The sequence below is a fragment of the Stylophora pistillata genome, chromosome 11 (assembly GCF_964205215.1).
Source record: "Stylophora pistillata chromosome 11, jaStyPist1.2, whole genome shotgun sequence".
Classification (NCBI taxonomy): domain Eukaryota; kingdom Metazoa; phylum Cnidaria; class Anthozoa; order Scleractinia; family Pocilloporidae; genus Stylophora; species Stylophora pistillata.
Window position 1 is genome coordinate 9,004,617 of NC_142529.1, and position 13,690 is coordinate 9,018,306.

General features: G+C 40.8%; 2 protein-coding genes and 1 pseudogene across 2 annotated transcripts in view; 1 reads left to right on the top strand and 2 right to left on the bottom strand.

Annotated features, from left to right (window-relative positions):
* Nucleotides 1–1,160, top strand: part of LOC148719911 (uncharacterized) — a 1,951-nt gene extending 791 nt beyond the window's left edge. Inside the window, exon 2 of the mRNA XM_088738156.1 lies at nt 1–1,160. This exon is cut by the window's left edge and continues 209 nt beyond it. Within this exon, the coding sequence (XP_088594282.1) occupies nt 1–909 (909 nt within the window). The 3' untranslated portion in view covers nt 910–1,160.
* A 3,669-nt stretch (nt 1,161–4,829) lies between these two features.
* Nucleotides 4,830–7,980, bottom strand: LOC148719912 (kelch-like protein 11). Its single transcript, XM_088738154.1, has one exon. It carries the CDS (start codon nt 7,400–7,402, stop codon nt 5,693–5,695), a length of 1,710 nt encoding a protein of 569 aa, XP_088594280.1. The 5' UTR covers nt 7,403–7,980; the 3' UTR covers nt 4,830–5,692.
* Nucleotides 7,981–10,021: 2,041 nt separating this feature from the next.
* On the bottom strand, nt 10,022–12,621 carry LOC148719913 (kelch-like protein 24; annotated as a pseudogene).
* Between the last annotated feature and the right edge of the window lie 1,069 nt (nt 12,622–13,690).

Consider the following 13,690-nt stretch of genomic DNA (forward strand, 5'->3'; position numbering starts at 1 on the left):
AGATTTTCAAGATCAAACTTGATGTTAGATGCACAAATAAGAAGCCTTAAGCGAAGCGGCAAAGAAAATGTCACACACAAACCTGCTATCGAAGAGGAAGACCTCCAGAAGTTGAAATCCAGCAAAGTCTTTTCCTCCTCTCAACCACTTTCCTTGCTGAGGAACGTTTGGTTTCATGTTGTCCTTTTTTTTTGCCGAAGGGGCCGTGAAGGTCAAAGAAGCTTAACAACGAAGAGCTTCAGGTTCGAAATTGATGCGGCTGGACGAAGGTACGCAACAATGAGCCATGATGAAATGTCAAAGAATCATCCTGGAGGATTGAACGATGTAGAGAGCACAGAAAAAGAAGCAAGAATGTATGAAACACAAGATCAAGGAGACGGCTACAAAGCGCTGAAACTATACCTGCAGAAAGTCAATCCAAATTGCACTGCCTTTTTCCAGTATCCGAAGAAAAACTGTGCAGCCGAAGATGCAGTTTGGTACGAAGCACGACCGCTTGGAATACACAGCCTCACTAAAATGATGAAAAATATCAGCGAAGAAGCGAATTTATCCAAAGTTTACACAAATCATTGTGTAAGAGCTACTGCCATCACTCTCTGGTCCAACGCTGGGATTTCTAACCGCCACATCATGGCCATTTCAGGACACCGCAGTGAACAGTCTCTGGTGAGCTACAACTCTCGTCCATCGACATCACAACTGCACAACTGCAGTCAAGTCTTGTCGAGAGCCTTTTCTTCCTCCACTAACAACCACAGCAAGTCATCAGAAGTTTCTAAGCAATCCATGTCGTTCCAGACCAAACAAGTGCCAACGAAATCGCTTTTCGGCGACTGCAGTATTCAAAACTTGCAAATTGTTTTCAACAATTCTTCCTCCGAAATTGAGTCAATTTTTAAATGACATTTGAGGACAGTTTTTCACTTTCGTCAGAAACTTCGCTCGTGATTGAGCAATTGCAACGATTAGCTGTAGATACAAAGCTCAGAAAGAGCTTTTTTTCATGAATTTCAGTAAACATGATCACATTTGTCTTCGATTGACTTGACGAACATACCCGTGCAATGCCTAGTTTTCGCGCTCTTGTTTTGTTCGGTCATGTAAGACTACACGAACATTTTTGGTTCAATAAAAGGGAAATTCTATGGCTACAATGTATCGATGTTATGTTATAAAACAAATGGTAAACACCACAGCGTACACTATTGAGTTATGGATGCACTTGGGAGGTTTGCTAAGCACTCAAGAAGCTAGAGTCGCTCTCGGCTATCGCCTCGAGCGACTCTTACGCTTCTTTCGTGCTTAGCAACCTCCCGCGTACATCCATAACTCAATAGTGTACGCTGTGGTGTTTACCATTTGTTAATTTTCTCGGGAAGCCACTCCGAAAGCTTCGCCCCTCTCCTCTCGCATGTCTGCGATTTCCTCCCACTTGTTTTCTACGGTGTTGAATCTCTCAGCTTTTGCGACGTATTCCGTTGCGACTAGATCCCTCCCACCAAACACACTACGGATGGCTGCCGGCCGCAACAACGCAAGAATTACTTATGCACTGTTGTAAGGATGAGTGAATTTTCTGCTGTGTATACTACTCTACGTTGTACCTGTTCGTAGCAGTTTTGTAGAGGTCAACTTCAACACGGCATGAATTTCTCCTAAACAACTGCCACCTTTACAAGACCTGCTTTCAAGTTTAACTCGGACCAAACGTTTAAAACAGGATCCACCTCTCTGCATTTTGGTAAATGGTAAATGTGAACAACTGCCGGACACCATCTGAGTTAAATGGGCAGCCTTGTCTTTCAGACCATCTGGTAAGCGCATCCGCAGATCCTCTTCAGGGAGATAACAAAAAGCGTACTTGTCACCACGGGCAACAATAACACGTGTATAATGGCCCTTTCTGGGTGACTTCGGGACATCGTCACCGGCAAATGTAGCCATCGTTATCGTGGCATCTAATGTCAGCCTCAAACAAACAGCAGTGTCACGAACAAGTTCTTTTGTCACCACATCCTCCAGACAGTCACGCGACAGAAAACCCAATCGACCGTAACCAAACAATTCTTCAAATGTTGCTATTCGCTCGTTCCTTTTTTGGTTAACCCAATCTAGTATGATTTTATAAACATCAGCTTCCTTTTTTACTTTTACTGATCTCATCGGATAATGTCCACCTCTCGATCTCTTTAGCTTCCAAGTGCAAAAATTCATCCATTTTTGCCACGGACACGATGGTCACGTAAATAAAACGCCTGCTGGTGTTGATAAGCTCGTCACAATCGTATTTCTCAGCGAGGTAAAAGGTTGGAATACAGTTCATGTGTGGCATTTCCCGTTCCAAAAACCGCCATGAAACACTAGTTTTCAAGCTTGGTATGATCAGACAATTTCCTGCAGCGATCAGTTCCTTAGCATTCTCCTCTTGGCTGCCCATTTAACGAAGCCTGAAATCTCCCCAAATCGAATAACCACTTCGCGAATCTCCTTCATGTCGCTTTGAACAAGCTTGAAAAAGAACGAACTTGCAGCGGAAAGAACATTCTCTCTGTTATCTTTGGAAAGTAATGTCGCATAAACAATCTTGTCTTCGCTGTATATTGAGGTACTTCATCGATTCCACACAGAACAACACTTCTTTAGCAGCTGAGATAGGCTCTATATCTTCCCTAATTTACAGAATATCCTTATTTCCCCCAACAGATTCGCTCATAATGTTGCTGATATTGAGGAACACAGGGCAAAGATATCGAAAGCGGAAGTATAGCTGGTTCCCAATTTTTCATCTCAGTTCCCGAGCCCAGGCCGGGAGAACTCTGGAGACGAGAAGATTTAAGCGAGCAACCGAGCCGGATGAGTTTAAAAAGAATATTTTGTTAACCAAACATTTTACTGGCTCTGAATAGAACAAGAGTTACTGATCAAGATACAGTTGGGCCACTGAAAGATTACCGCAGTTGATTCTGACGTGACTCGGGTACGAGCATAGCTACAAACAGAGATTCGATCAGATTTTATTACGTTGTAGGTTTACATACACATCTTTGCTAAACTGTGACCATTCTTTCCTTTATAATTAGACTAATCCTTAAATTAATCAATACCTCTGTCTAATAATATCTGTTTAGGAAACCTAATTTTTTCAGATATAGAACGGCTTGTCCATTAACATGTTGCTATTTCCTAGCCGTTTTCGTAATTTTTTGCATTGCCATTTAATGTAGTGCTTTTAAAAATATATTCGAAAAATGTATTGTATATTCAAATATATTCGAAAAATGTATTAAAATGTATTCGAAAGATTCAACTTTCACTGAACACACAGAGATAAAATTTTCTAATAACTAAGATTTTCTTTTTTTCTGTTTTTGCATTTGGGTTTTCGTGTTTAAGAATAAAGACAGTGATTCTGATTGTCAATCAAATTCTCTTTGTCAACTCCATAGGAAATGTAAATAGAAGAGTGTGGAGAATATGAATACTGATGTTAAGGTGTAAAGGGATAAAGGCAGTTTTTTCGTTTGGAGCAATTGCTGTTCTGGCATTTTATTTCTTGTTTAATAGTTTAAAAACAAATATTACACCGCAGCCAAGGGGCTGAATTGCCTAATATTTTACAATGATATACTATGTTATAATAGATACATACAGGAGTATAATACATACAGAAATATAATAAAAATTACAATTGTATCAGAAACTATAAAAAGATAAAATGTCACTAAGATCGAGTAATACTAGGTAGGCTTGATCAATCGAATATTCACACAGTGTTGTTTGCTAGTCGACCGACCATTTTGGTCGATTTCTCTGTTTCCAACAAGCCCATATACACCCCTTGTGTAAAACAAGGCTGATAGTGTCCTATCCTAACAAGCAATCAATGTTAAAGGTAGTAAGCTACCAAAGGTATCCAAAATCATATGCACAACCCTCTAGTGAACCAGAGTATAGATGCAAGTATTCTAACCAATCAGAAGCAGCCAAAATGGTCCTCAGTACTGCGTTTTCCCGCGCCGCTCAGTGTAGGTTCCATTCTCCCCGCGCAAGGAACGCTTAATTAATGCATTTGGTCTGGTCCGTGGTGCAGTTATTCTAACAACAAATCAAGGATTCCTTTCTTCTTATCCACTGATATATCTCTGTTTATCGAATTCGCCATTCAACTTATTCGTGAAAAATTCGATTTTAAGTAATCTAATCCGTAATCCGTAATTATATAAGTTCTTATAGAGAAACTTGTACACATATTTTGAAAAATGCGGGCAGACCCGTTTTTCTACGCATCTGGTACTTAGGACGTCACGCATTGTAGACTCTCCTCGTTACAGGGTGAGAGAATTGCGTGACATCCCAAAAATAAATGATAAGAGGGGGCATTCTTCAGTACCCCGTTAACCCTTTACATGCTAACATCAGTTTGCATGTTCTCCATACTGTTCTCTAAAAATTTCTTTTGCTACCGTTTTTTATGGAGAATGTGGTTAACAATCAAGAGCTTTTTGACCTCACGATCATTTTTTCAGTTTATGACTTTCATGTGTGATATTGTGGGGAGAAATTCGATGCTGATCACCCCAAGGGTTTAAAGGATTAAGGAACAAATCCCGTTATGTTTGGCCTTCAGTGATAAGTATGATGAGAACACTACGTCAAAGGCATAAATATGTCAATGCGATAGGAGTACTGACCATAAAGAGGAAGTGCTAATCGAATCAATGGCTGGTTAATCGTACCCTTTACTGTTTTACCGGCAACTTTATTGGTTGATTTACGCATTACAACCAAGTGTGGGGCATGCATCTCTACAAAGATAGATCTAGTAGCGAGAAAAGGAAGTGCGTTTTATTCTGCACTGTGTATTTCGCTGAGTTCAGCAGGTTTCAAATATAATTCCTCAATGGTAACTGTAAGTGCCCCTATAGCACGAGTTCTGTTTCGTTGTTTGATTTAGTTAATAATCCTTTAAGTCACACTAGGTGGCTGATCACGCACTCCTAAGTGTAATTCAATGTAGACGATAAAAGGCCTTTTGATCAGTTTGGTAAGCACTTGCTCTGAGGAAAGAAATCAGTAAAGGAAAGAAAGGAAAGGTTTAATCGATTTCTACTCTCGCCAGATCCGGCAATAATGTAAGTTTGATGTATCTGATGCATTTCTTCGTTTATCTGCATGTCCCTAATTTCTCGAATCAATTTTTAGTTTCACGGTACAATACAGTAATAAAGAAGGAGACGTTCCCTAAGAAGTTTGGTGCGGTACGTTGTATTTACCAGTGCATTTTGTGCGGTCCAACTAGCGGTGGACAAGCGCCGATATCGTAACCATCTTTCCTCATCTATAGTAAGCTAGTCTGTCCGTTGAGACCTGTTTCGTCTTCTTTTTGACTTCAGAGGCAGTCAGTGTGAAAGTTGAAGTCGGGTGTTGTAAACATGACGACACATGCAATCTTCTGTGAGAGAGTTTAAAGTAAAAGGTTTACAGCAAACGCATGTAATCCTTAGTGAGAGAGTTTAAAGTAAAAGGTTTACAACAAACGGCAACTGGTCAAAAGTGACCACTGATTTAACTCAGCCTTTCATAAGGTGAGCTACTAAATTAAGAGCATTAAAAAAAACGAATGCCTCTGCCTGCTGTCTACCACGAACATCATGGCTAAATCCAAAGATGAAAAGTGTCGGAGAAACTACTTTCCGACATTCTTTAATTTGTTTAGTAATTCTCTGGAGAGCTTTAGAAGACAGGCAGTGAATACTTTTTTATTTCCTTTGTCAATGTTCGTTACTGGTACGGTTGTTTTCTGGATCCATTGTCCATTTGCCTGGTGAAAATATTCAACACTCAGTTCAGGTTGGCTTCTCTCATTTAATCCACCCAGTACGTACAGCTGTCCATTCAGACAAACCATACTACCATCATAACGTGGAATATTCAAGTTCGCAATGCATTGCCACGCATTTGTCGATGTAGTGTACATCTCACAAGTTTGTAATTTTCCTTTCCTGCTTATTCCTCCAGCAATGAAGATTTTTTCTTGAAAGGCCACTCCAAAAGCTCGGCTCCTTTCTTCTCGCATGTCTGCAATTTCCTCCCACTTGTTCTCCACGGTGTCGAATCTCTCAGCTTTGGCGGAGTAATCCCCGGTGTCTAAATCCCACCCACCAAACATGTATAGATGGCTGCCGGCTGCAACAACACAAGCATTATCTCTACACTGTCCATGAGATGAGTGAAGTGTCTCCCATATATACTGCTTTACATTGTACCTCTTCGTAGCAGTTTTCCTGCGAAATGTGTCAACATCAACAGCATAAATTTCTCCTTTAAGAACGGCTACCTTGGCATAACTTATAGTTAAGTTTAGCTCAGACCAAGCGTTAAAAAGAGGATCGTATCTCTCTGACTTTTGAGAGCGGGAAAAGGCAAACAAATGATCACGGAATTTTATCATCTCAGTTGAACTGGCGTTTATGTCCCTCAGACCATCTGGTAAGCGCTTCCACAGGTCCTCTTCAGGGAGATAACAAAAAGTGTACATGCCACCACGAGCAGTAATAACACGCGCATCATATCCCTTTCTCGGTGACTTCGACAGATCATCTTCATCGACAAAAGTAGCCATCTTTGCAATAGCATCCATGACCAGCTTCACACAAGCCAAATTCTCACGTACCAGTTCGTTTGTCACGACATCCTCCAAACAGTCACGCGACAGAAAACTTAATCTAACGTGACGAAACAATTCCTCAAATGTTTCTTTTCGCTCGCTCTTATTGTGTTCAACCCACTTCAGTATGATCTTGAAGACGCTGACTTCCGCTTCCACAGCAATCTCGTCACTTAAAATCCACCTAGACACTTCCTTAGCCTGCAAACTCAGAAACTCATCCTCTTCTCCTATGGACGTGAAATTTTCGTTGATGAATTTCCTGCTGTTGTGTATTAGCTCCTCACAATCGTATTTCTCAGCGAGGTAAAAGGTCGAGATGCAATTTGAGTTAGACATTTCTCTTTCTAGAAATCGTCCTGAAAAAGTTTTCAAGCTCGGTATGATAAGATAATTCCCTGCGGCGATCAGTTCCTCGGCATTCGTCTGAGTCACTTCCACAGTTCCAGTGTAGATGAATGCTAAGACATCTTCCATAACAGATCCTGGAATCTCCTCAAAATGAATAATCCCTTCGCGATTCTCCTTCATGTCGCTCTGCAGAAGCTTGCAAAAGAACGGACTTACAGCGGAAAGAACATTTCTGTGAGCCTTTAGTTCTCTGTCGTCGTTCGTCACCAAAGTAATGTCGCACAAATAATCTTGTTTTCGCTGAATGTTTAGGCGCTTCAACAGTTCCACACAGAAAGTCGATTGTTCAGTGGCTGAGATGGGCTGTAAATCTTCCATCTTTAACAGAGCGTCCTTATTTCTGTCGGCAGATTCTGCTCAAACGTTGTTGATAATATGGATTACACTGGAAAATTTCGAAAGCGGAAGTATGGTTCCCACTTTCTTACATGCCCGCTCGATTCTTCTTTCCCGAGTCCACTGGGAGACTGTGAGGGGGAGTAGTAAAACAATATTAATTTCGGGGGACTGGAAGAACCTCGAGAGAAAGAGGGAAATTCAGACGCTGGATTCTCTTGGGAAAATATTCTGTTGATACGTTTGGGCAATGTATCACACGGATCAACGAGCGCTTTTCATTCCACTAATTTATTCTTGTTTTTCTCGTTGCCATGTTCCCACCAATAACGTAGCTCCATTCTCTGCCTTTAAAAGCACACACAACCCACAATTCCTCTATTCGCTCCGACGAAGGGCTAACGCTCGAAACGTCAGCTTTTTTAATCGTTACGGTGGCCAATTTACCACTTCAACTTCGTTGATATATCCAAGTTATAATGTTTAAATAGGAATTTGAATTGTTCAAATCCAACGTGCACGAAATTGACTAAGGACCGGGCGAGAACTGATCCCCCCTCCATTCCCCTGAAAAACCATACGATCCCCTGAAATCCTCCACGCCCCCCCCCCTTCCCCCGCCAGGGGCGAAATTTAAAAACTGGGGTGTAACGGCATAGGGCTTATTGATTAGGATGACAGGATGACCCTATTGTTCAAATCAGCAGAAATGATATTGAGTTACAGGCATGAAGAGTCATTTTACTTTCCGGAAATTTCGCTCAAATGTCACTGAGCTGCGGAGAAGAGAAGAATAATACTTTAGCAGTTAAGGATAGAAAATCCACTGTAATTTTCAGGAAAATAAACGAAATTCGATCTGACTGAGTGACCTTAAAATACTTGCCAATTCCCATTATGCTTAAAACAAAATAAAACAAAACAATCAGTTACATTAAGGTATTGTATTCAGAAGGTATCTCCTCGCTTTTTCTCGATGACGTAAATTAACAATGTTAATCTATTCGGCTGGTGCAATGTTCGCTTCATTTCTTCAGAAAACGATTGTACCTTCAATAAATCAATACACCAATTTTTCTGCTCGAAGAAAGAAGTTCAGGCGTTTCGGTTTACTGAATTGAATTACTTTCGAGACATGATTTTCGAATTATAAATGTTGCAGTTTCGAGTTTGGGACTCCGTGCAGCTTAAGACGCTTCCTTTTCTAGACAGTGATTTTTTTTTTTTGTTTTTTAAAGATTTTACACTTTTAATTAACTGCTTATGTGGTTCCTGCATCATCTAACCTCAGTTTGTATCATTACTCTTAACGGGTTTTCGGTTTGGAGGAAATTCAATCCTAGTTTTGAGGAAAATATGCATGCTCATTATTCTACTTCCTGATAAGCTCCTTAATCCTTTAGCCCCTAAGAGTGACCAGCATCTAAATTCTCCTTACAATATCACCCCTGAATCACGCATCAAGGTCAGGAGAATAAAGGAAATGATCATTAACTGAGGAAGCTCTTGATAGTAAAACAAATTCTCCCAGTTAACACCCTATAAAATGTATAGAAAACAGTATGGAGAATATGCATACTGATGTTAGGGTGTAAAGGGTTAATGAGTGAGCCCATTAACACAGTGACAAGTCGCTTTTGACTGTAAAGGTGTCTAACAGGAATCAAGTTTAATGATGTAGCAGTCCAGTGCTTGCCACATGCCTGTATATGCCATGTTGCGATACGGAGTTTAACTATCAGATTAACAACCAAAAGCAGCCATCGCAGTATGACCTATGATTTTTCTCGGCCCCTCCTCGAGTTAATCCTTAGGCCAGTCAAATAAAATTCGTCGTGTATCATACACGATGAACTTTGTTTGCTCACCCATCGTCGGGAACATTATATTTAAGCTCTTTTATTTCGAGGCTGTAGTGCGTTTGAGGGACTACTCCCCAAGAACCTCAGAACACAGCCAAACAACAGGTATGAGGTGACTGGTGCCATTGTTGTAAGGATCCATGTGTCCTTAGCTGTGTCAAAACATTCAACACTTAGTTTGGTTTGGCCCCTTAAACTTTCATTTCTTCCAGCCAGTATGTACAGCTTTTCTTTCAGACAAACCATACTTCCGTAATGTTGTGGAATATTCAAGCTTACAACAAGTTGGCATTCGTTTGTTGATGTATTGTACATCTCGCCAGTTTTTAATATTTCCTCATTGCGTAATCCTCTAGTGACGAGGATTTCCTCTTGAGAAGCCGCTGCAAAAGCGTCGAGTCGTACTTCGAGCATGTCTACAAATTCCTCCCAATTGTTTTCAAGTGTCAAATCTCTTAAACCCTCGTGACGGATTACATTGTGTTTGGATCCTATCCACCAAACATATACAGATGGATGCCAGCTGCAGCAATATGAACATTCACTCTACACACTCCATCAGATGAGTGAAGTACCTCCCATGCTTACGACTTCGCATTCCCTTAGGTAAGCTAATATAAAAATTCAATGAAAGACAAATGCTTATGCCTGCTCTACGCCATTGTCTAAATATTAGGCTCTCTGATTCCACAGCTGTTAAATTTCTAGGAGACTACTCCCCGATTGCGACAATCTTTGATTAATCTAGTAGTTCTCTGGATAGCTTAAGAATAGTGCCAGTGAATGCGTATTTATTTCTTGGGTCGATGATTGCCACTGCGATGGTTGTTTTGTGGATAAATTGGTCCTTTGCAGTGTCAAAACATTCAACACTCAATTCAGTTTGGTTCCTCTCATTTGATCCACCCAGTACGTACAGCTTTCCACTCAAACCATACTACCACAAGAACGTGGAACACTGAAGTTCACAACATATTGCCACTCATTTGTCGACGTAGTGTACGTCTCATAAGTTTGTACGTCCCCTGTCCAGTTTGTTCCTCCAGCAAGGAAGATTTTTCCTCGAGAAGCCACTCCAAAAGCTTGGCTTCTTTCTTCTAGCATGTCTGCGATTTCCTCCCATTTGTTCTCCATGGTATCGAATCTCTCATCTTTTGCGGAGTAATCCTATGTGACTTGATTTCTCCCACCCAACATGTACAGACGGCTGCCGGCTGCAACAGCACAAGCAATCTTTCTGCACTGTCCATGAGATGTGTGAAGTGTCTCCCATGCATACTTCTCTACATTGTACCTCTTCATAGCAGTTTTTCAGAGGTCACCATCAACAGCATAAATCTCTTTTTCAACAACGACTACCTTTGCAGAATCATTGCTTAAGTTCAGCTCGGACCAAGCGTTAAAAACTGGATCGTATCTCTCTGATTCGTGACAAACGGAGAAGGTGAACAACTGACAACGGAGTAATCATATGAGTTGTACTGGCGTTTATGTCCTTCAGACCATCTGGTAAGCGCATCCACAGGTCCTCTTCAGGGAGATAACAAAAAGTGTACTTGCCACCACGAGCAACAATAACACATGTATCATATCCCTTTCTCGGTGACTTTGGGAGATGATCTTCATCGAAAAAAGTAGCCATCTTTATAGTAGCATCTAGCGTTAGCCGTAGGCAAAGAGCACTGTCACGAACAAGTTCGTTTGTCAAGACATCCTCCAGACAGTCACGTGATAGAAAATACAGTCGAACGTGACTAAACATGAACTCTTCAAATGCTGCTTTTCGCTCGTTCTTCCTAAAGTTTACCCAGTCTAATATGATTGTTAAAACATCAGTTTCCTCTTCAACTCCCGGTTGAACTCCCGCCTCCTAGTTAGCTCAATTGGTTGAACGCCGGACTGTTGTGCGGGAGGTCGAGGGTTCAAGCCCCGGCCAGACCAACACTCCAGGTCTTAAAATAACTGAGGAGAATGTGCTACCTTTCTATAACATCAAGAAATGGATAGACATTCTAGTCTTCTCGGATAAGGACGAATAAACCGTAGGTCCCGTCTCCTGCATCTATTAGTTAATTTGGTTAGGCAGGGGACGTTAAAGAACCCACTCACGAGTTTACTGTGATGTGGTCTGGCCTGTTTACTGGGAATTGGGGGGTAGGGGGCATCTGTTAGATTCGCCTTTCATTGATTGTAAACTGCTTAGCAGTCTAGTAAATTCCCCCGCACAGTGTTGTAAAACGCCATGAGCTCAGGATATGAGCGCTATATAAATAAAAGTTATTATTATTATTATTATTATTATTATTATTATTATTATTATATACTGTAATCTCGTCGGACGAAATCCATCTCTCGACCTCTTTAGCTTCCAAGTGCAAAAATTCATCCATTTTTGCCACGGAAACGATGCTCTTGCTAATAAAACGCGTACTGGCGTTGATAGGCTCGTCTCAATCGTACTTCTCTGCGAAGCAAAAGGTTGAAATACAGTTAAGGTTCAGGACATTTTTCGTTTCAAAACTCGACCAGAAACAGTTTTCAAGCTCGTTATGGCATCAAATAATTTCTTGCTGAGCTGCGATCAATTCCTCGGCATTCTCCTGCGTTACTTCCACAGTTGCAGTGTAGATGAATTCCAAAACATCTTCCATAAGAGATCCTAAGATCTCCCCAAATCAAACCGCCTCCCGGTTAGCTCAATTGGTTAGAGCGCTGGATTGTTGTGCGGGAGGTCGAGGTCGATGGTTCGAGCCCTGGCCGGACCAACACTCCAGGTCTTAAAATAACTGAGGACAATGCGCTACCTTTCTATAATATCAAGAAATGGATAGACATTCTAGTCTTCTCGGATAAGGACGAATAAACCGTAGGTCCCGTCTCCTGCATCTATTAATGAGTTAATTTGGTTAGGTAGGGGACGTTAAAGAGCCCACTCACGAGTTTACTGTGATGTGGTCTGGCCTGTTTACTGGGAACTGGGGGGAGGGGGCATCTTCAAATAAGTTTCCTTCGATTGTTTGTAAACTGCTGATACAGTCCGGCTAAAGTACCCCGAAAAGTGTTGTGATGCGCATCTGATCATATCCACATGTTAATTTGCGCAATATAAATATTAAATTATTATTATTATTATTATTATTATTATTATTAAATAATCCCTTCTCGATTCTCCTTCATGTCGCTCTGAAGAAGCTTGCAAAAGAACGGACTTGCGGTGGAAAGAACATTTCTGTGAGCCTTGAACTCTCTGTTATCATTGGAAACCAAAGTAATGCCGCACAAATAATTTTGTTTTCGCTGCATATTGAGGCACTTCATCAATTCCGCACAGAAAGAAGTTTGCTTAACGGCTGAGAATAGCGGTAATTCTTCCATTTTTATTGAACAGATCCCTCCAAATATCTACTAGTGATGTGGAATAAAAAGCAAGCGGAAGTTCTTACCTCGTTCCCATACCCCTCTTCGTCTTCGCCCAAGAATCGCTCCAGTGACTCTGGAGACGAGTTTAAGGAAACAAGATGTTGGACGTAGTTCATTGGAAGTGAGGCTTGGTGATTCTTAAAAAATTCCAACAGAAATAGTTTCCCGATAAAGATTTCTGAAAAGCTAAGCCTATCCCTCTTTCCTCAAACGTTTATAGTACACCAAGTAAACTGCAAGGAGAGGGAGCATTTGGTCGAAGACATAATGAATATTTCAACTGGATATTAGTGCTGCCCTGGACGATTTACGTGAGGTACAATTCGAAATATTCACTGATTAAAAATACCCTTTGCTGTTTAATAATAATAATAATATTAATTTAGCAATGGACATCCACTGGGTGGCTCTTCTTGTCCACTGTTTTACTGTACCAGCAATTTATTGGTTTAATTACACATTGCACACAAGTCTGGTGCATGCACTTTTGGATAAATATATGAATTTTTTTTTTTCAATTTCTTTGGTTTGCTTCACAACTCTTGGCTTTTTTAGAGGGTTTTAGTCATCAGTGTCAAATTTAACAAAAAGTTTGCCTGGTGAGTTACACTTTCTGGTAATCATGACAAGGTGATGTGGGAGGGCTGAAAAGGTTGAGGGGGGCTGGGCCAGAAAAAGCCGCCTTTGGGTTTCCATAATTATACACATTAATTACTCTAATGAATATATAGATCTTGGTATACTGTCATAGGAAACAACTGAGTAATGATCAGTCAGGTGTGTGGAATTTTAAAGTGTATGAGCATGTTGAAGCATGTGATAGTATGGAACATTTCTCTGAATTTATTTTGCACCAAATTCTAGCAATCAATCGTTCAGTGCATTGAAGCCACTGAAATTGGACTCAAAGGGAGAGGGGGGGGGGTTTAAGTTATGGTTTTTGACAAAGCAGAAACCTGTGTGCTAGGAAGGTTGGCACTATTACAAA

Excerpts from the sequence above, each read along its gene's own strand:
- LOC148719912 (XM_088738154.1), bottom strand. The coding sequence starts at position 7,402 with ATGGAAGATTTACAGCCCATCTCAGCCACTGAACAATCGACTTTCTGT.